This window comes from Macrobrachium nipponense, chromosome 5 (genome assembly GCF_015104395.2).
Source record: "Macrobrachium nipponense isolate FS-2020 chromosome 5, ASM1510439v2, whole genome shotgun sequence".
Taxonomy (NCBI): Eukaryota; Metazoa; Arthropoda; class Malacostraca; order Decapoda; family Palaemonidae; genus Macrobrachium; species Macrobrachium nipponense.
In genome coordinates this window covers 99,344,428-99,366,712 of record NC_061107.1, presented here as the reverse complement: position 1 = coordinate 99,366,712, position 22,285 = coordinate 99,344,428, and the positions used below count along the sequence as shown (strand labels likewise).

At 41.7% G+C, this 22,285-nt stretch overlaps 1 protein-coding gene across 2 annotated transcripts in view; it reads right to left on the bottom strand.

Annotated features, from left to right (window-relative positions):
* The window catches only part of LOC135215545 (probable ATP-dependent RNA helicase ddx56), a 74,795-nt gene that overhangs the window by 15,376 nt on the left and 37,134 nt on the right, over positions 1 to 22,285 (bottom strand). The window contains exon 4 of one of the 2 annotated variants that reach the window (XM_064250379.1): positions 13,068 to 13,128. The exons of the other annotated variant lie outside the window; for it this stretch is intronic. Within the exon in view, the coding sequence (XP_064106449.1) occupies positions 13,106 to 13,128 (23 nt within the window). The 3' untranslated portion in view covers positions 13,068 to 13,105. The remainder of the gene's footprint in view (positions 1 to 13,067; positions 13,129 to 22,285) is intronic. 2 annotated transcript variants of the gene reach the window in all.

Genomic DNA, 22,285 nt, shown 5'->3' with positions numbered 1-22,285 from the left:
AAGGACTTCTGGGCAACTATATATATAATATAACAGGAAATTGAAAAGTGGTTCATAACAAAGAACCACTCTCAAATTTCAATGAACAGACAGACACCTTAAAATTGCCTCAATTTTGAGCTTCGATACGGGTCACAGACCAACCGTCATGATCAATTTAACAGATATGTTCTAAATGCCAGAAGGCCAATATGCCTCTGAGACATTTTTGTTTTCTCTGTACAACTCATTGGACAACTTGACAAACAAGGAGTAGGCTTGACCGATCGCTCTGTTGGCCTGTTTCCTTTAGTCTAACACCTTAATTTGTTCTCACGATGACGTAGTTCTTTCTATAACCACAGAGTAATTTAACAAGTCAAAGCTGGCCCTGCTGAAGGTCCCTACACATACTCATACCGTACTGAGAATGACTAAAAAATGTATCTGTCATCATGACCTGTGCTGCATTGAATAATTATCTCGGATTCCGGGGCCAATTGGAACCGATGTTCCAGACTACTTTTGAGTCATAACGTCAAAACCCTGGTTATTGAGTACTCCCACTCTACCAAGGCCAGAGGAAGATCCCATCCACGTCAGTTTCCTGTAACGTGACTGATGTAGGTGCCTGGTGGTAGTCCGTCAAGGCTACTCTGATACAGAGTATGTTATCACTTATCAGATCGGAGTTCTTATGTGCACCATCCAGTTCACTGCTCCTGATTCATCTGAAGATTAGTCAGTGTGAAGCAATATTCACATGCCCAATCACAGTTCAATGTATATCACCATGCATATAAACATGTAATTACAGAGAATCTTCCTCTGTTCCTCTCCACCAGATCATTGTCTACTGACTGAATGCTTTAATGGACAGAACATCCACTATACAGGCAGTCACGGCCAAAGAGTCATTCTGTATATATGAGCTAACGACCTTTGGAGTCGTGTTATGTCCGAGGTGACATTCTACACCCAAAAACTGAGAATTATTAGTTCGAAAGGGATAACTGGTCAACCACCAGACCTTGAGATATTAATTCTACCTATCGGTGGTGCCTCTTCACCCATTAATAATAATGTCCCCACACGAACCTGGTAGCGATGATTGTGATACGATAAACTTTATCAGTCAGTCATCCTGGGTCCTCCTTAACTACTGGAACCCATCCTTCCGTTCGGGATATGGCGGAACAGGTAGAACCTAAGAGTTTGCATAACCTCCAGGTTGTTCCCAGTATGCAACAAATGGAATCCTCAGGCTCCTCAAAGGGTGAAACCCTGAGACAGACATTACATGGTTTTTCCATTATATGAGTTCCTCTCTGGACGAGTGGTTGTGCACTCATCTGCCAAACCAGTGGTCTGAGGTCCTACTCCCATCTCGGCCAACGCGGAATCAGAGAACTTATTTCCGGTGATAGAAAATAATTTATCGATATAATGTAGTTCGGATCCCACAATAAGCTGCAGGTGTCCGTTGCTAGGTGACAATTGGTTCCTAGCCACATAAAAAATATCCAATGCTTCAGGCCAGCCCTCAGCCCTAGGAGAGCTATTAAACAGCTCAGTGTTTTTGTGAAAACTAAGATCCCAACCACAAAACACCTTACCCTTATGCGGTGACCTGTTACAATATACGGGCATATGTTCAATATACTACCCTCCAAAGGGAAATCCTATATTGCTATTCTCGAGTAACCTAGCCAGAATTGTACCCAACGTCACTTCATCCTACCTCACTCTTGAAGAATGGGAAACTCCCCACTTTCCCCTTCCAGATATGAGGAGGTACTAAGGCCTTGCTCTAGCCAACTGAAGCTCGAACCCTCTATGTTAGGTTCATGACTTCAATATAGACACTAGACCAGTCTGGAAGAGACCCATTTGCAGATTCCAGGTTAACTTAGCCAACAACCACTTGGACTAGTCTAAGTAGGTATAGGCAATTAAGAATTGACTAAGTTATTTTAAGTTGGCAAAACCAGGTTGACCCTGGTTGGTTAGGTATTTGGTTAGGTTTTAGGCTCATGTTAACCCTTCCAATTAGGCTAGAACCCTGGTTTGGTTAGGTTAGGCTATGTTAACTCTTCCGATTAGGCTAGGACCCTGGTTTGGTTAACGTTAGGCTATGTTAACACTTCTAATTAGGCTAGGCTAACTCCTCCATCACTTAGGGTAGGTTAAGTCCATCCGAGATGTACACTTAACTAGGCTAGGCTAGTATGGACTAGGCCCAATGTAAAACTAAATGACTTAGGTTAGGGTAAAGCTGTTCAAAAAAGTTTGGGCTATCCATGCTAGGCTACAACCACAACCTTCTAGGCTGAGGTGGTAAAAAGTTGTTTCGAATGGTAGCCCTAGGACTGGTCTATGCTCGGCTATACTTATAACCTTACTAATTCGCCCAACCTAAGATAGTAAGGGCATGTTCAAGCACCAGATCATGTTAAGTCATCAACCCACTGTTAGGCTAAGTTGACATGTATGTCGGAAAACCACCTAACCTATGAGTTAGGCTAAGCGGACCCGGCTAAGCTAAGAATTGTACCACTCAGACTAATCTAAGATAGTAAATGCAGGTTTCAAAGAAAGCCAAACCGCAACCATTAGCTGGTCCAAGCCAGCACATGCATACCCAAAACCAGTTAGTTCGGGACAGTCTAAGCTAAGAACTACTACTCAGATTAACTAAGATAGTAGCAGTAGACTCGGACTGGCTGGAATAGGCTACGAATATAAACCACTTGTTAGGCTAAAAGGTATGACCCAATTATCCTGGCTATAGCATCTTAGGTTACAAATGCCCTATTTAGGGTTGGGCTACCTAAACGTGGCAAACAAAAGACATTCACTTCTTCCTTTCGACTTAAGTTATACACTTTCGTCTCCTTTTTCAAACCAAACACCATGTCAATCCCCGGGGGAAGCATGCTGGCAGGTGTCTCCGTGCTCCCGAAAGGTTATTGAATTGACTAATCAAATCAATCACCTCCTCATACGCAGCAGAAAAAACTCTTGGTTTTTTCCCTCTTTCCCTCCTGTTCTAACGCACTGTGTTCAGCCACAGGAGACGTTAACTCACTCCTACCCTCTGACAAACGTCCGGGTGGGTCATGGCCGTTCGACCATACTGCCGCGGCATCTTTGATCTTTAATGGCACTGATGGCTCGATCTCGAATATTCAGTAGGATCTGAGAAGGTAGGTAGCTATTTGCATACGTTATGGCCTTCCGACCGACCATACGGCCACGGCATCTTTGATCTTTAATGGGCCACCGATGGCTCAATCCCGAATATTCAGTAGGATTTGAGAAGCTATCTATTTGCATGCGTCATGGTCGTCCAACCATACGGCCTCGGCACCTTTGATCTTTAATGGCTGCTGATGGCTCGATCTTGAAAATATTATAGTCAGTAGGATTTGAGAAGGTATCTGTTTGCAATCCTATATACACTATGAGAGCAATTTTATCATATTTCATTACTCTGACATCTAGAGTTCATGGAAAACATTTTGTAAAGCATCGGCGTATGTATCAAGTTCAGCAACGGCATTGTAGTTCTCTCTTACTCTTTGTATCACCACTGGCAACTCCACGTCATCCGCTAGCCCAGCGACAGTCGACGCTTTCGCTCGTTCAGACTCTTGTAAACGGCTTCGTCCAGTTGCTTTGAGCTTACCAGCCACTGACTTCTTGATTTTCTTGCTGATTGGGCTGTGACAGTCCTGGTTCAAAGATGAAGAGAATTCACTCTTCTCCTCTTGTTGCCCGAGATCAGTCCACAAAATTCCCCATCCTTCAACTCTTGACTGGTACACTCAGTGATGCCATCGAACTTAGCTATGAAGAGAAGAAGACGACGAATCACGCCTTTTCTTTTTGCCTTACTTAGCCATTTTCACCTCTAGATCCTGTTTATTCTTCATTACTGTGTAACAATGAGTCAGAAAGCGTAATAGGTTCTGGAGGCAGCAAAGTAAATCGAGAATCAGTAGGCCGTGACGTCATGACTACCGCCATTTGCAAGCGGTTTTGGCTATGACGTCAAAACGCTTGATGGAAGCGTGAGGCTGCTTATGGTACTTGCAGCCAAGATCAAGAGACCCAACCTTTTGTGGCATTTCTACTTTACAAGGATGTGACAATCCTGGCTCAAAGATGAAGAAGAAATATTCTTCTCCTCTTGGCACGAGGATCAGTCATGAAGTCCCTGATTCTAGCCTTTTCCAACTCTTCACAGCAGCCACACTAGACTAACTTTCCATCATTCACTTGTTTGACAATTACAACTACTTCTTGTGCTTTATATATAATAGGGATGTAACAATCCTGGCTCGAAGATGGAGAAGAAACTTCTCTTCTTGGCTCTAGGATCCCTATTTTCCAGGATTGGCAAGAGAACGCACTGGCATCAAAGCCAGTCACCAAGCTTGATGACGCCTAAGCGGAAGGATACAGAGGAAAGACTTATGTCTTTTCCATTATGTGACTTACATCTCCTAATGCTTGTAATAATTTCTCTCAAAAAACATGTGCATTAAAAACCTCCAACAACCAAAAGCATAGTTGTAAAGTACTCTTGTACCTTGAAATGAAAATAGAAGCATGTCTTCGTGTAGGCCTCAGCTGTGAATGATGTCATGGCGGTCGCCATGTTTATGATGTCACTGAGTATCTTGATGCGAAGCCAGCACCCTAGCAGAAGTGCAAGGCTGTTGATGTTATTCTCATAGGCATAGTAACCTGACATTATTATTATTATTAATAGGTGTTAGTTTTTACCAGACTCTGAGTCTCAAGTAGACTCTTCTCGGGCTGGTTCTCAGGGATCAATCCTGAGAAGAAGAAGAAGAAGAAGAAGAAGAAGAAGAAAAAAAAAAATAGACTTTATTTGAGAAACCCGTATTATTTAAAAATTTATGATTTATTAATTGAAAAAATCCTGCTTTCCGCAAGAATATTTTTCATTTCTGAACTCCGCAGATAAATAGATCTTTGCTGGGTCCAATTTGGGCACTCAACAAGCAAATGCTGCACTGTCATGGGTATTTGACATCTGTTACATTTCACTGGGTCAGCATGTGGTGTTGACATCAAGTGACCATGTGAGAATCTTGTGTGTCCTATACGTAGCCTTGCTAGATCACCTCTTTTGCTCTTTCCTCTGTGAGGATGTCCTCCATGCATCAGACTTCAGTTTTTTATTTTTTTATTTTTAAGTTTTTGTTTGTTTGTTTTTGGCACCGAGGCCCATTCTTCTTTCCAATCCTGGTAAATTAATGTTTTAACTGATTTTACCCAGTCTGACACTGGGGCATATGAAATTGTTGGAGGGATAGTGCAGGCTAATTTGGCAGCAGAGTCTGTCATATTCATTTCCTTTTATTCCCACGTGTGCTGGGATCCAACATATTTCCATTGATATTCCTGATTGGAGGAGTTGATGAATTTTATTTGAATTTCCTGTACTATTGGTTTCCTGATTTATACTGTCCTATTGCATCTATAGCGCTACGTGAGTCACTGAAAATTACAGAGACACTTGCTTTGCCTCAGATATCATATCTAGAGCCATCTGTATGGCTGTGACTTCAGCAGTAAATACTGATGATATTGAAGGTAGGCTTTTTTTACTTAACATATTTTTCGAATATGCAGATGCTCCTACTCCAACATTATTTTTGGAGCCGTCTGTATATATTATAAATTTGTCGCCTTTTCTTCTAATGTGTTCCAAAGCATGTTGGCGGTAACATTTCCGTACTTGTCATTTGTGGGAGTAGGTAAGACAGGGAGGTACATATCTTTACTCTATTTAAAATCCATGGTGGTGGCAATTCCATTGGTGGGTGAAAAATTGGATTCATATTATGTATGTTCATTATGTATCTAGCTCTTTTTGGGAAAGAGCTTGTACTATAACTGCTGTTACTTGATTACAGTTTTGGAAGCAGTAAGTTGCAGGAGACGATCCCGCTTGCATTGAAAGACCTCTTTGTATTGTTATTAAATTACGGTGATGTTTTAAGGGCAAAATACCTGCCTCCACCAAAAGTGAGTTTTGTTGGGGACGATCGGAAAGCCTCCTGTGCACAATCGCACCGCAACTGAGGCCTTCATGGTGCACTTGCATCGAGAGATTTAATGCAGATTCTGAGGCGGATGAATATATTGGACAGCAGTAATCTATTATGGATAAGACTGTTGCCTTATATATCATTAATAAAATGTCTCGCTTTGCTCCCCAATTAGTGTGTGATAACTTTTTTAATATGGCAAGGGCTTTGATGCCCTTGGCTTTAATGTATTTGATGTGCTCTTTCCAATTTAAATGTTGATCAAATATTACTCCTAGATACTTGATTTTGTGACAAAATTTGTATTTCAGTGCTATAAAGATGCAGTTTGATTGTTTGGTTTCTTTCATCCACCTTTTGTCTTTGTAGAAGACGATTGCTTTTGTTTTATCAGTTGAAAATTTAAATCCAACTGAATTTGCCCAACTACATATATTTGAAATGGCAGTACTAAGAACTCTCTGAGCGTGTCTCAGATTACTACTCGTATAGTAAATGACAAAGTCATCAACATATAAACTGTTTTTACACACTTGGTAAATTATAGTAATGTCATTGATTGCTAAAGCAAACATGTACAGCTCAAGACACTACCTTGAGGGATTCCTTCTTTTCCAGTTTATAGGTTACTGAGAGGAATTTTCTACTCTTACTTGAAAAGTTCTGTTTGTTAAGAAGTTCTTAATAAATATTGTAAGTGGCCTCTTAGTCCCTTGAGTGGAGTTTTTGCATGATGTTATGTTTCCATGTTGTCGTATGCTTTTTCTATATCAAAAAAAAATATAGCTACTGTTAATTTCTTTTGTTCAAAGCCTTTTTTGTTTATATGATCTTCTAAATGTGTTAAGGGATCTAGGGTTGATCTGCCAGCTATTGAACCAGATTGTGTTTGGTGTTAAATGGATTCTTTGGTTATTACATACGTTAATCTTGCATTAACCATTTTTTTCTAAGATTTTGCATAGGCAACGTTGTTAGAGATATCGGTCTATAATTGGATGGATTACTTGCATCCTTTCCTGTTTGTTTATTGGAATAATTATGGCATGTTTCCCATTTATCAGGAAAGACACGTTTTAGCCAGATACTATTGTAAAATTTTAATAAATATGTTTAGCTATAGGAGCTAATTTTTCTATCATTTCAAATGATATTTTCATATATCCTGCAGATGATGACAAGAGTTGATGGATTATCTAGTTCATCCATGTTAAAAATATAGTTATATTCCAGGTCTTCAAGAGTTTCAAATTGAGTATTATATTTTCTTTTTGTTTTCTGATACTTTGAAAATGTGTATCTAGGCTGGAGTAAGCACTGATGTTTTTCAAAATGTTTCCCAATTATGTTTGATATTTCATAAGTATCATGGTATATTTTTCCATTTAAAATGTATTTGCACTTCTTGGAGGTCTTATATGTTTTCCATTGATTTTCCTTATCTTTTGCCAGACATCCCTTGTGGATGTGGTTTGAAGATATGTTTGAGACATATTCCTTCCATGATGCGATTTTTTCAGCTATATCCGTTTTTTCTAAATGTGCTTTTGTATATTTGTTATATAGTGGTTTAATGGTTAATTGTTATTTGTTATAACTATTTTGTATTTTATAATAGGGCATTTTGTGATGATTTAAGGCGAGTTTTTGAGTCTGTTTAGATTGCGACTCAATATATGTTTTTATTTTACTTAATGTTGTTATGTTGGATTCCACCATGGGGACAGGGGATTTTTGTGGAATGTGTGGTTTGGTTTTTGGAATACTTTTATCTGCAGCATTTATTATGAAGTTGAGAAGGATTCACATGTAGTATTGTGATCTTCATTATGTGGAATGGTGGTATGTTTCGTGTGTATAGGAAATATTTATCCCAGTTAGCTTTTTGGATATTATATCTTGTAGGTGGCAATATTTTGACATTACTTAAGTAGTTCAGAATGATTGGGAAATGGTCACTTGTGTGAATCGTCTAGGACGTTCCATTCAAATTTCTCCGCTTACATCATTTGAACATAATGAAATGTCAATTGAAGAAAAGGTTAGGTGTGTATTTGAAAAATATGTTGGAACTTCACTTTTCATTGAGACCAATACAGGTTGTGTTTCATTATAGTATTCTCTATGTTGATTCCGGATGTGTCAGTGGGGTTATTAATATCCCATAATGGATTATGTGCATTAAAATCTCCTACTATAAGTAGTGTTCCTGTATACTTTTGCTAATAAGTTCAGAAAAATCACTGGAAATTTGCATTGAAATTTGGTTGGTTATATAAATTACAAATTGTAATTTTACTTTTATCAGGCATATACAGTTTAATTGATGTTATTTGATATGGCATAGATGGTATGTCAAAAGGTTCATATGTAATGCTATTATGAACGTATATGGCTGTGCCTAATTTTTCTTTTTCCACCGTCATTTGGTGAATAACAGGCAATTTTATAGTGTTGGATTTATAGGGTTACTTCCTATATGTTGTAGACATATGCACATTGGGTTGTGGTCTCGTATGATTCTTTGTAATTCACCCAGACGTAGTCGGGTTAAGAGACCATTTATATTCCATTGAATGATGATATTCCATTATTGGGAGGAATTGGTGTTAAATTCTGTAAATTGATTGCTGATTTTACTTTATCTCGTAGTTTATATACATTTGAATTTTATTTGTGGTTTTTTTGAATCGTTTTGTATTTGTATGTTGGTTATTAGATTCTGCAGTTGTTTGTTTTTTCCTAGTTGAATATTAATAAGTCTATTTTTGATTTTATAATTTCCTTTTTGTATTTTAAGGATTCAGAACATAATTCGTTTCTCATGTTGGTGTGTTAAAGGGCACCTCCTTAATTGGTAAAATTGTCAATACAATTTCGTACTGTGTCCTCTGTCTTGGTAGTTAGTTGGTTATATGTACTTACAAAGCATTCATTACAACCACAAGATGAAGCATGTTTGGTAATGTTAATTATTGGTTCAGAAGTTTTTGTCTAGCTTTAGAAATTTTCTGGTTTTGTAATTTCTTTGTTCCTTTTCTGTAGTGATAAGGACTGTTGGTTTGAGGGGTTATTTGTTTTGTTGTTGTTAATGGGATATTTCGTCTTGTGGATGGTTGGGGGGTGATAGTTATATTTTGGTTTGGTTTAATGGTATGATTTTCATTAGTATTATTTGATTGGAACTTGTAAAGAGTGATCTTTACTGTCGATGTTGGCTGTTTGTTGAGATTGATGTAATTGTGTATTTCCACTTGTGATGAGGTTAGTTTAATATCCTTTTTAAAATGTTTCTCCTGGTTGTAGTTGGAGTCTCTGGATTGATTGTAATTTTCAATATTTACCTTTTTTTTTCCCTTAGGTGGGGTTTCTTTCTAGAATCTTTTCTTTTGCCAGTTCGATTATCACATTATTTAATTCTTCTTCTATTGGAAGTTCTTTCCATGGATTAACTGAATCATCTATTGTAGGTGGTATTGGTTGTTGTAATATCACTTTTATTTTGTGTTTCAGTATTATTGGTATGAAATCCAGTTTCCCTGTTTATACTATCTTGTTTGCATTATGCTGTTTGATGTCTTGATTTTTAGTCACATTTGAAAAGGTGGGGTTTGGATGGATTGTAACGCCTCTTACTTTTAGCCTCAAGTCTGGCTTCCATGACTGACATTCCTGTCCTATTTATTAACAACTGAAGTTCTGTGTTATATTGGTATGACTCCTTAGATTTTGCGTGATGGGCTAGTCCACTAATTACATTTGATTGATTACAGTTCCAATTAGTGGTATGGTCATCTGATGCACAGACTGCACATATAGCTTTATTACGGCATCTTTTGTATGTTTGTGTCATACCTTGAGCACTGTGTACATTGTAATGGTTTAGGAAACAAGGACGAACTTCTCTATTTTGTCCTAGAATTTTTATTTTAAATGGTAAGTCTTGGCCCTGTAAATTTTATTTTGGCAATGTTGATATTTTTACTTTTATCTTTCCTACTTGAAATAGAGTATATTTCTAAATCGTGGGATATTGTTATATCTCAATTTTAGGGAGTCTAGCAATAGTTTTGTTGAAGGAAGCTCCTGCTCGCTATTGGGTAGGATGGACTGTACCCTGTACATAATTCAATGTTTCGTGGCTTGTGATTATTACCTTTATACTATTATTTATTTATGTTATACTTAAAAAGGAGTGGACTGCTTTTTTATTGGCTTACTTGGATAAGCCATTCATTTGTCCTTGATGTGTCTGCATTCCATGTCTTGTGTTTGGATATATGTTAAGTAATTTGTTTTTTCTAGCATCGCTGCTGAGATTTTGTTGTCAGCTTTGAGGACTAGAAATCTTGACCAATTATCTGTCCAAAGAGGTCATCAAAATGTACCAATTGTGGATTAAGTCGGTAATTTTTGTTTCTTTTTTTGTCCTTGTTTTATGTATGTTGCTTGTCTATTATGATTTTTATATCTTTTTTCTGTATTGCTGGGAGGATATTTGTCTCTAATTCAGAATTATTGTTCATCATATATGGTTCCATTGTTACGATATTGGAGTTTACCATTTATGTTTGTTTGTTTCTTTTTTATATGCACTCTATTTGTTTTCTGGTTCTGCTGTGCTTTACTTGGAACAGGGTGTTCCTTTGTATCTTTTATAGTACTTTCACTACTTGTGCATACCTAGGAAATTCGGGAGTGACGTGCCAATGGTCATCAACTGTGGCCGTAGTTTTTCATCATGGGGCCCAGGGTACTCAAATAATTTATTTCACAGTTCATAATTTTGAGTTTTTAGTTTTTACAAAAAAAAAAAAAAAAAAAAAAAAAAAATCTTGAAAAGATATCATTGGCCCTTCGCGAAGGTTAAATCTTCTGCCAAAGGCACAAGTGAGAAAGGACTCCCAAATGTCCGCATCCCTACCCTAGCCCCAAAAGGGGATGGCATAACATGATTAGTATGGCCCAAGTGTAAGCAGAACCCGCTTGCTAGGACTAAGAGTATTATGTTATACAATTATCCCCATCCTAATCACATTATGGGCAAACTGGATAGAATGCCGAGAGTTCTATTCCTAGAACCAGGCCCCCCCTGGAATCCGTGGTCCAGCTCCACAGAATAGTTTCCGCCTGACACGGTCCGAACATTGTCGGGTAGATGATGGATCTACCACAGTTCTCACTATTTAGCTTCGGATTTAACTCCAAGTTAAGCCATGATATGTTTTCTCATTTATTTGCTTTTAAAAATTTTTGGCAAAAAATGGAAAAGTCCACATAAGTTTACTCGAAAATATATAATGTCATATGGGACTCTTGGGTTCGAACCTGGGAAGAGATTCCTGAGGTCGAGAGCCCCCTCACCACGTCAAGTGGTCCCAAAATGAGGGGGGAACCTGACATTAAAGGCTGCCTTGTTGCACTATCTGCTTCTTTACAGATGGCCACGCATCCGACCGCCATTCAGTGCATTTCAGGATAAAAGGGACATCCATCACATGGGATCCTGGGTGGCAACACGACGTTAGGAACGAAAACAAAATGGGGGTTGTGCACACCTCCCCCCGCAGGGAAAGGAGCACAATTAGTCATAATTACTTCCCAAAGCACACCCAGATACATCAAAGCTTTGGATTACAGGCAATCCATATGAATATGGGATATTCTGAAGCACAGGTAACGAATTAACCGTATCTTAAGTTTCTTCACCTACAACTTACAACACGATGAGTACTTCAACGTAGAGAAAACATCGACATAAATAACGGCGTTTATCTGCTTCTTGTGATATCCAAGAAGTCTCGCAGCATGAGAAGGCTTCATGTTCACATACCTGGGAATTACAAACAATTTGAAAACAACAGGGGGCAAACTAAACCGGCTTTAAAGGACGGAGCAAGCACGTCCTCCACTTTAAGGCGGTAAGAAAATAACAAACGGGGTCACGAGTTAATGAGGAGTATGTGGGTGGCTCCCACATGTCTCGTGACCAAGCACAGATGCCAATAGTCCTTGCGTAAACAATTATTTTAAACTTTACCGGTTTCCAGCTGACGCCGAATATTTATCCTAATGTTAAGACCGAAGATTTGTTCCGTATATGAACAAACAAGTTTTTAAGCGGGGGGAATTGGGGCTTAACATTACACAGTGAAATGTAAATGGCTTGAGAAAGACAAGATGCTGCTCTGAAAGCAAAGACAGGGCTTGAGCATGTGACACATACAAAAGCAAATTTCAACCATATGAGATGAAGGTCAACACAACCTCACACCAAAACTGCTAAGAACAAAATGGGCAACCACCCCATTCATGGTCACAAGTAAAGAGCTACTAGTTTGTAATTTGTTTATTTTAAGAACCTACTCCTTAGTAATTTGTTTTTTTTTTTTTTTTTTACGTACTTTAAAGTCAGCAGACAGCCACCATGTACTATGTGCTGAGTACTGTATCTATGTAAGTGTAATTTTGTAATCCTGTCGGAACTGTTGGAACTAATTACATATTTCATATGATGTACATGATAACTTAAATAAGTGGCGCATCAGTCAGATATGTTGTTCAGATGTAATCCTTCTGTAACTCAGAATTTTCAGTCGCAATCAGTTGTTGGATTAATGAAAGTTTACCTGTATTTGGCATTTATCATGAAACCTCACAACTAAATTATATGTATTCTAAAGTGAAGGGTTAAATAAACAAAAAATTGCAGACTAAGGAATTATATAACAAAAAAACTGGCCTAATTTTAACTACTATGGGTGGAAACATGTCTGTGATTCACAAAAACACATATACACTGTATTAAGACCAGATATTTGGCTATGTACAAAATTCCTAGTTTTTTTAATAGGACTAAAAAATGCAAAGGCAGCCAAAATAAAGAAAGGGTTTAACTCCAAGACAGAAGAAGAAGAAGAAGAAGAAGAAGAAGAAGAAGAAGAAAAAAAAAAAAAAATACACACCTTGTAGGTAAAAGGACAATGGATATTACATACTTACCCTTTTCTTTTTGGAAGAAGGGCTTTCATCATCGCTATTTAGTGACCGCTTTTCTGCTTTTCTGAAATTGAATTTTTCTTATTAATGAGATATGTTTTAACCATAAGTACTGCATAGTCTAGGGAGGATTTTATAACCATAAAATGCATAAAAGCACTGTATACAAAAAATAATTGTATAAACTCGACTACTTCAAGAATAAATGCCTTCCAAGTTTGTTGAAAATGATATTATGATACATAAAGTTTTGTACATACTACTGGCAGATATATACTTAGCTATAGTCTCCGACGTCCCGACAGAATTCAAAACTCACGGCACACGCGACAGGTAGGTCAGGTGATCAGCCCATTCCCGCCGCTGGGTGGCGGGACTAGGAACCATTCCCGTTTTCTAATCAGATTTTTCTCTTTCACCTGTCTCCTGAGGGGAGGCTGGGTGGGCCCTATATCGTATATATCTGCCGGGTAAGTATGGTACAAAACTTTATTGTATCATAACATCATTTTGTACATGCAACCTCCGGCGGCAGATATATACCTAGCTGATTGGCACCCTTGGAGGAGGGCAAGAGACAGCTACATACAAATATATATATAATAAACAGCAAAACAACATATGTTGTAGGTATAATAATAAACAACCTTGGTTCCTACCTGAAAGGGCAGAAGACTTCATGGATACTGTCTATGAGTCTGCTTGCCTCAAGAGCTTCAGAGAGGATGAGACCTGTGACTGATAGCCCTTCTGGATCATGTCAATGGGGGCTTGCCCACTTACTTGACAGAGCCTTGTCTTGGATCGTGCCAATGGGGGCTGACCCACTTACATGGCAGAGCCTTCACCTGTATCGTATCACAACGGGGGCTAACCCTCTTACATGATAAGAGCTTTAGGCACTAAGATACTACAAGGAGCACAACAAACCAATCCCAACCACCTGACCACACTAAACCATGTTAGAAACTAGGATTTGAAAGGGGTCCACTTCCAGCACCCTCTTCCAAACAACCTAAAAAGCACATCACAAACCATTAAAAACCCTAACATAACTAAACTAAATAGGATTGGCTTCAGTCCCTGTCCCAGCAACGAATCCGCAGATACGTATGCTCCAATAGAGAAAACACTTATCATACGTTACTCGAATGTCTCTTAAATAATGTGATGCGAACACTGAGTTGCATCTCCAGAATGTAGACTCGACGAGAGTTTGTAGAGACAAGTTCTTATGGAAAGCCAAAGAGGTAGCGATGGCTCTCACCTCATGAGCTTTAACTCTTAGGAGCTTGAGGTGCTCTTCTTCACAGGCTAAGTGGGCTTCTCTGATTACATCCTTGATAAAGAAAGCCTGAGCATTTTTAGAGATGGATCTTTTAGGATCTCTAACAGAGCACCATAAACTTTCCTTGTTACCCCCTTTTTTCTCTCTCTCAGGTAAAACTTGAGGATCCTGACTGGACACAGAGTCCTCTCGTAGTTCTCTTCCTGCCAGCGAAGAAAGTCCCTTAACCTCGAAAGTTCTCGGCCAAGGTTTTGAAGGGTTTTCGTTCTTCGCGAGAAAAAGGGGCTTGAAGGAACAGATAGCTGAGTCCTTCCTGAACCCAACTGTGTCTTCTAAAGCTTGGAGTTCGCTTACTCCTTGGCTGAGGCTAAAGCGAAGAGAACAACGACTTCCTGGTCAGGCCTCTGAAAGAAGCTGTATGAGGAGGTTCAAATCTGGGGGATATTAAATATCTTAGAACCACATCCAGGTTCCAACTGGGTGGTTCTAATATTCTTAGTTTTCGAGGTCTCGAAGGACCTGATTAAATCATGGAGATCTTTGTCCTCTGCAATATTTAGGCCTCTATGCCTGAAGACTGAGGAAAGCATGCTTCTATAGCCTTTAATTGTGGAGACGGCCAGGTTACAATACTCTCTCAAGTAAAGGAGGAAGTCGGCTATGTCTGTCACAGAGGTACTGGAAGAGGATATCTTATGAGCTTCTGCTCCATCTTCGAAACACCTCCCACTTCGACTGGTAGACTCGAACGGTAGAGGGTCCTTCTTGATCTTGCAATCGCCTTTGCAAACTCCGCGAGAAAAAACCCCTTGCTCTGACAAGTCCTTCGATAGTCTGAAGGCAGTCAGACTGAGAGCGGGGAGGTTTTTGTGGTATCTGTCGAAGTGGGGCTGTTTGAGAAGATCGCTCCTGAGTGGAAGCGATCTCGGAAAATCTATCATCCATTCCAGTACTTCTGTGTACCAGTTTTGAGCTGGCCAAAACGGGGCGATCAGTTAGTTTGGCTCCTTCTGCTGCTGCAAACTTTCTCACCACCATTCAAATTCCCCTAGAATCTTGAATGGTGGAAAAGCATACCCATCTATCCCGACCAACTGAGAAGGAGTCCGTCCACTGCTACCAGCCCTTGGGGTCTGAGATTGGGGAGCATTAGTTTTCCAGCCTTGCGTTCCAATGTGTGCGAACAAGATCTACGTACGGTCTTCCCAAAGGTTCCACGTCTGTTGCAGACCTCTGGATGCAGGATCCATTCCGTAGGAAGTACTTGCTCTTTGCTGCTCAGAAGATCGGCCCTCACATTCCTTTCTCCTTGTATAAACCTTGTTAGGAGAGTGATGTTTCGTTATTTGGCCCCACAGCAGTAACTCCCTTGCTTTCTCGTAAAGGGAGAATGAGTTAGTTCCTTCCTGCTCTGATGTAAGCTAGGGCTGTGGTGTTGTCGGAGTTGACCTGCAACACCACCTGAGATCTGAGTCTTGAAGTGGAGGAGTGCCAGATGAACTGCTGCCAACTCCTTTAGGTTGATGTGCCAGGACACCTGTTCCCCTCTCCAGGTGCCTGACACTTCTCTCGCGCCTAGAGTGGCTCCCCAGCCCGACTCTGAGGCGTCTGAAAATAACACTAGGCGAGGGCTCGGAGCATGAAAGGACACGCCTTTGTTGAGCCTGTGTGGGTTCAACCACCAACGTAGATTTTCCTTTATCTTCTTTGAGAGAAGGAAGGAGTCTGACAATTTTTGGGACTTCTGATCCCAATTCTCCCTTAGGTAAAGTAAAATTGCAGGGGCCTTAGGTGAAGCCTTCCTAGAGAAATGAACTGTTCTATCGAGGAAAGGGTCCCCCAGAAGACTCATCCAGTCCCTCGCGGAATATCTTTCTTTCTCTAGGAAAGCTGCTACTTTTTCCAAGCAGCGATCTCGTCTTTCCTGGGATGGAAATACTTGAAAAAAACCCGAGAATCCAATCCGAATACCCAGATAGACAAATGCTTTGCTGGGGAATCATCTGGGACTTCTCGAGGTTTTACTAAGAGTCCTAAGGACTGGGTCAACTTCAGAGTCAAAATCAAGTCCTCCAAACAGAGAACTTACGGACTGGGCCTGGATCAGCCAGTCGTGCTAGGTACAATGATATTCGAACTCCTTCCAGATGTTGTAGCCAATGTGCTACATTTCTCATCAGGCCTGTGAACACTTGCGGGGCCGTTCGAAAAGCCCGAAGCACAGAGCACGAAACTGGAATACTTTTCCTCGTACCACGAACCTCAGGTATTTCCTGGAGGAAGGGTGGATTGGAACGTGGAAATAAGCATCCTAAAGGTCCAGGGACACCATCCCAGTCCCCCTGGACGAAGAGCTGCTAAGACAGAGGATGTCGTTTCCATTGTGAACTTCTTCTTTGTCACGAACAAGTTCAGAGCGCTCACATCCAAGACCGGTCTCCACCCTCCTGAGTTTTTGGTACCAAAAAAAACAGGCGGTTGTAAAACCCTGGGGAATGGAGCTCTTGTATTTCTTCTATTGCCTCCTTGTCCAGCATTTGGCTAACCAGATGTTGAAGGGCCTTAGTTCTTTACTGGATCTTTGTATTTCGCTGTTAACTCCCTTGGAGTTGTCATCAAGGGAGGTTTTTCCCTGAAGGGGATCAGATATCCTTTCTTGAGGATAGAGAGGGGACCAGGCATCGGCCCCTTTCTGTGTCCAGACTTTGTGGAACTTTAAAAGTCTGGCACCTACTTTCGTCTGGAGGACTGCTGTCTCACTGGTTCTTAGCGAAAGGTCTTCTCTAAGACCTTCCTCTCTTCTCCGATCGTCTGCTCCTAAGAGAGGATCTAGGGGCGGACCTTCCTCTAAAGGGCTGTTGGAAGGGAGCCTTCTCCCTCTTGGTCACCGGGACAACCGCAGGCTTCAATCTTTTAGCCGATTGAGCCAGAAGATCTTGAGTGGATTTTTCAAACAGGGACCTCGAAATATCTTTAACTATTTCTTGCAGGAAGAGGTGACTCGACAGGGGCGAGTACAAAAGAGCGGATCTCTGTAGAGGAGACACGGACTTGGTTAAGAAGGAGCTGTACACACCGCCCTCTTCTTAAGGATGCCAGATCGAAGAGGGAGGCAATCTCGGTGGACCCATCCATTACCGCTTTGTCTAAACACGACAATACACTGGCTAGTTCCTCCATGTCATGAAGTCCGGCTCCTGTGCCCTCTTGGCCAGAGCTCCTAGAGCCCAATCCATAAAGTTAAAGACTTCTGAGGGAGCGAAAGAGGCCCTTGCGGAGATGGTCCATTTCACACATCCCCCAAGAGCCTTCGTAGACAGAAGAGAGCGCCTCCTCGAAGAGTCTACGAGAGAGAGAAATCTGCATCAGCAGAAGAAGGCAGTCCCAATCCCATGGACTCTCTGGTATCAAACCAAATGCCTGGTTTTCCAGCAAGCTTGGACGGTGGACAGGGAAAAACCGTCTTCCCTGCTTCTTTCTTGGAAAGAAGCCAGCTTTCTAAACCATTTAATTGCTTTTTCTCAGAGAGAGAGTAGGGCGCATCCTGACGAAGGAGGGGGACTTCGATAAACTTAGTACTTGAAAGCAAAGATCCTGGGGAAGGAGGGTCAGCCGGGCGAAGAGAGTCTCCGAACACTTGCAGGAGAGAAGCTAGTCTCTTATAATCAAGAGATCCCCGCGTCCTTAGGGGATTCTTCCTCAGAAACTTCTTCCAACAAAGCTGCTGCTGGAGAAGAGGGCTTTCCAGGTGAAAGGCTCTTAGAAGGAGAAGTGCTTTTCTCCCTAGCCATATTCTTGGCAGGAGAAACAGTCTCTTCCCAACAAGTGCCTCTGTTAGAAGAACTAGTCTCCACTTGCTGGAGTTTAGCAGGAGTAGGGAGCCTGCTACCATCCTTGGATCTGATAGGATCCTGGCGCCAGCCAGGAGAGGCGCTTGCATCCTTGAAAGTGCGCCTGACAGGAGTAGGGCGCCCACTGAGTTCAGGGCTCGTACGTATTTTGGCACCTGCCAGGAGAGGCGTTTGTGTCACGGTGAGGGCGCCTGAAAGGAGAAAGGCGGTTGCCTTGATCTCGGCGCCAGCCAGGAGAGGCGCTTGCGTCCCTTAAGAGGGAGCCTGGAAGGGGAGATGCGCCTGCCAAGATCCTGGCGCCTGCTAGGAGAAGCGCTTGAGTCCCGTTTTAGGGCATCTGTAAGGTTTACTATTCCCTCTATCACTACTAGGATCGGGGAGCCTCTCAGGCTCTAGGTGCTTGCAAGGAGAGGAGCGTCTGTCCCTGTAGGGGCGCCCCCCCTGGAAGGAGAACGGGGGTCTACTACTTCCAGAGAAATGTTGCTCCTGGCATCTGCAAGGAGAGGGGCTCGTCTCTCACAGTAGTCTGGAAGAATCAAATTGCTCACGGGGAGCCATGGAAACGTCTGAATCCAGGAGTCTCTCAGGCTCCTGGCGCCTGTCAGGAGAGGCGCTTGTGCCCCACGACACACTCCTAGAAGGTTGCTTAGACAAATTGAGAGGTGCTCGCGAACAGAAGAGGGCCTGAACGGAAAAGACGTACATCCATGACGAGAGGAGGCATAAGAAGTCGAAGGCTTTGCTGGTGAAGAGTGCCTTTCAGGAGAAGGGCGTTTGCTTGAGCCAGAGCGAAGGCTAGAAGAAACTCTCTTAACAGAGCTCTTGATCGGAAGGGAGACATCCTTCTTTCGAGAATGTGCCCTTCGAAAGCGCACCTACCAGGCGGACAACTGCTCCTGGAGGCCAACCAGAAACTTCTTCGTCGTCGAACTAACTCCTTCCCGGAGAAGAGTCAGGAGATCTTAGAGCTCTCTTCTTCTGTGAAGGAGAATACTCCGGGAAGAGCTCAGGGCTGGAGTCCAACGCATCTCACTCCAGGAAGGCTTCCAGGTTCTCTTGAGAGGGCGAGACTTGGACAATGAATCCACCCTCGTCTAGGCGAAGACGAATCGGAGTCCGAAAAGCACTTCCGTAGGATGACTTTTACTGTAGCTATCCTTGGCAGCCTGGGAAGAGTCTACAGGTTCTGCCGAAGGGACGCCTGACCGTGGGGATACTCTACATCCTCCTTGCGGTTGTCGACATTCCTTCCTCCTCCCCTGGTCTTGGGAGTTTGGAAGCGGTCTAGGCCTAGGGGACACTGCACACATCACTGCACAAATCCCTGCTCTTACCTTTTTCCTTCATTGCTCGTAGCTGTGATTGTAAGCTACGGATCGAGGCTTTCATTGCAGCCATCTCCGAAGACGAATCCACGGGTTCGCTGCGGGGGGAAGGGGCTGAAACCATACTAGAGGCAGGGAGAATTTACATAAGAGTTAAGAGCTACTTCCTGCTCCATTGAGCAGGATCTACTAGAGCTTCTGATAGAAGCCTTCCTGACTCTATCTTTCTCCAACTTTCTGATATATGCAGCCAAATTCTTCCATTCTATTTCAGTCAGACTTTCACACTGTACACAGGTGGTTAGCTACTGAACAAACATTCCCCCGACATTTAACACAAACAGTGTGAGGGTCTACCAAAGCTTTCGGTAGTCTCACCTTACATTCCTCTTTCACACACCCCCTAAACACAGGTTGTAACGTCAGACATTCTTAAGAAAAATCCAAATCAATATCCAAAAAACGGTCCACAAAAGGCGTATGCCAAAGCTAAAGATCAAATACGTCACCAAAGGTCAACCAGAGAATCCTCAGCAAGCGAGAAAAAATATCTATGCAGGAGGAACCAACAACAATGTTGTCGGAACCGGCGACAGAGAAAATCTGATTAGAAAACGGGAATGGTTCCTAGTTCTGCCACCCAGCAGTGGGAATGGGCTGATCACCTGACCTACCTGTCGCGTGTGCCACGAGTTTTGAATTCTGTTGGGACGTCGGAGACTATAGCTAAGTATTTATCTGCTGGGGAAGTTGCATGTACAAAAATCTAATTTAAAGATGTTCCTTCAAGTTTTGTCACCATAAAAGGAAATTACATAATAACGAGCTCTAATCATTGTTTTAAGCAGACCACAATTTACTGGGGGATCTTTAGAGTGATTAAACCTTACTATACAATTAACAAAATACACAAGTTATTCAATTATCAATAGTTTTACTGAAAAAAAGAAGAATACATAGTTTGAAATAAAGAAATATGAAAATTTATAATCAATTTGAATTTTTCAAACTAACAAACCTGAGGTCTTAACATTAGGATAATCTTCTAGCACCAGCTGGAAATCCAGTAAAATTAATTTAAAAAAAAACTGTGATCCAGGGACTACAGGTATCTGTACCCATGAGCTCACCAGTTACTCTTCCAACCCAGTTTTGTCTGTCAGAGGGGTGGTTCGAGGTGGGCTACATAGTCTGGTATAAATTTGAAGATAGACTTCCAACCTCTTGAATGCTTCACCTCATATGACAGACTAAGTAATTACCCTACTCTTTTGGTCAATGCTAGAGCCAACAAGAAAACTGCTTTCAGGGTAAAGCTTCTATTTGTGGCTTGTTCCAATGGTTCACATGGGGGTTTAGTAAGGCTAGCAATATACCATGGTTAAATCTCAATCAGGAGCCTTTAGTTCCTTAGTCAAACAGGACTGCTCAAAACTCTTCATTAACATAGCCACTTCCCATGAAGAGGAAATGTCTACACCATCCATTTGCAGAACCAAAGGTAGTGCCTCCCTGTACCCCTTTATGGCAGATACAGAAAAATGTTTTTCCATTCTGGGATATATCAGAAAATCAGCTAACTGTTGCGACCGTTACTGGCTAGTTCTTGAATAGCCATCCGGAGAATGCAAACGCCTAAATCTTTCAATGCTCCTTGTTCTAGAGCAAGACACCGTCTATTCCTCCAAGTTGACTGCTCATGTGAAGTAGAACGTACGTCATCAGTTTCTACTTTTATCCAAAACAGCAATTGGGGAAGCTGACCTTGATCATGTGTTCTCGAGCTGAGCCGCCACTTCAATCGGTGTATCCGGAGGGGTTACCAACGCTGTATTATTCAACCTTTTAATGGGAGTGTTATCATCTTTCCTCATCTTGAAAGATCTTACATGAGATACTGGTACTTCTTCTCCATTCTTTGAAGAGTGATGCATACCCGCTGTTGACTCTCTACACAACAATGGTGTATCCTCAAACGTCTTTCCCATCACAGTTGGCATTGCAGTCCCAGCCACTTCCATCCCAGTGTCCGCCAATCCCTTCGGCATTGATGACGTTATCTAAACAACGGTCATCGTTTTCCTTTCTGGCACTAGCCACTGCCTGCTGCACTTATCTTTGATAAGGCTGTGACAGTCTTGACTCTAAGATGAAGAAAAATTTAATCTTCTCCTCTTGGCAAGAGGATCAGCCACGAATTCCCTTATCCTCCAATGCTTGACAGGTGCATACACTGACGTCATTGGGTCTTGCGATGACATCAAACTAGAAGAAAGGGGAAGAAGATGACAATGATGATTTATGTCTTTTCCTCCTCTTTCTTATTTATCTTCTCTTCCAAAGCTTGTAACTTTTTCATAAGTGTGCGCGCTACAAATTCTGAAAGTGTAGGTGCATACGTTGGCACAGAGCATGTGAGTGGAAGTAGGCTGTGATGTCATGGCGGACGGCATGTTAGGTTGTGACGTCACTGAGGGAGCAGGCCGTGATGTCACCACACTGGATGGAAGACGCCATGTGGGATACTGCCAACATCCCTGCATGGCCGCAAGGTTAATCCCAAATTCTGTGGCGTTGGAAACATATGCACCGTTGCAGTTGCCATAGAGTTCGCTCCTGTAAACTGCAGGCCAGGTGGAGGAGGGACACTTGTAGTCGGAAGACCCGGAGGGAAGCATGACATCATATATGTAGTAAAACAATCCACCCAAGGTTGATACCTCTGATAGGCCTAACGCAGCCCACATTCCCTCCATC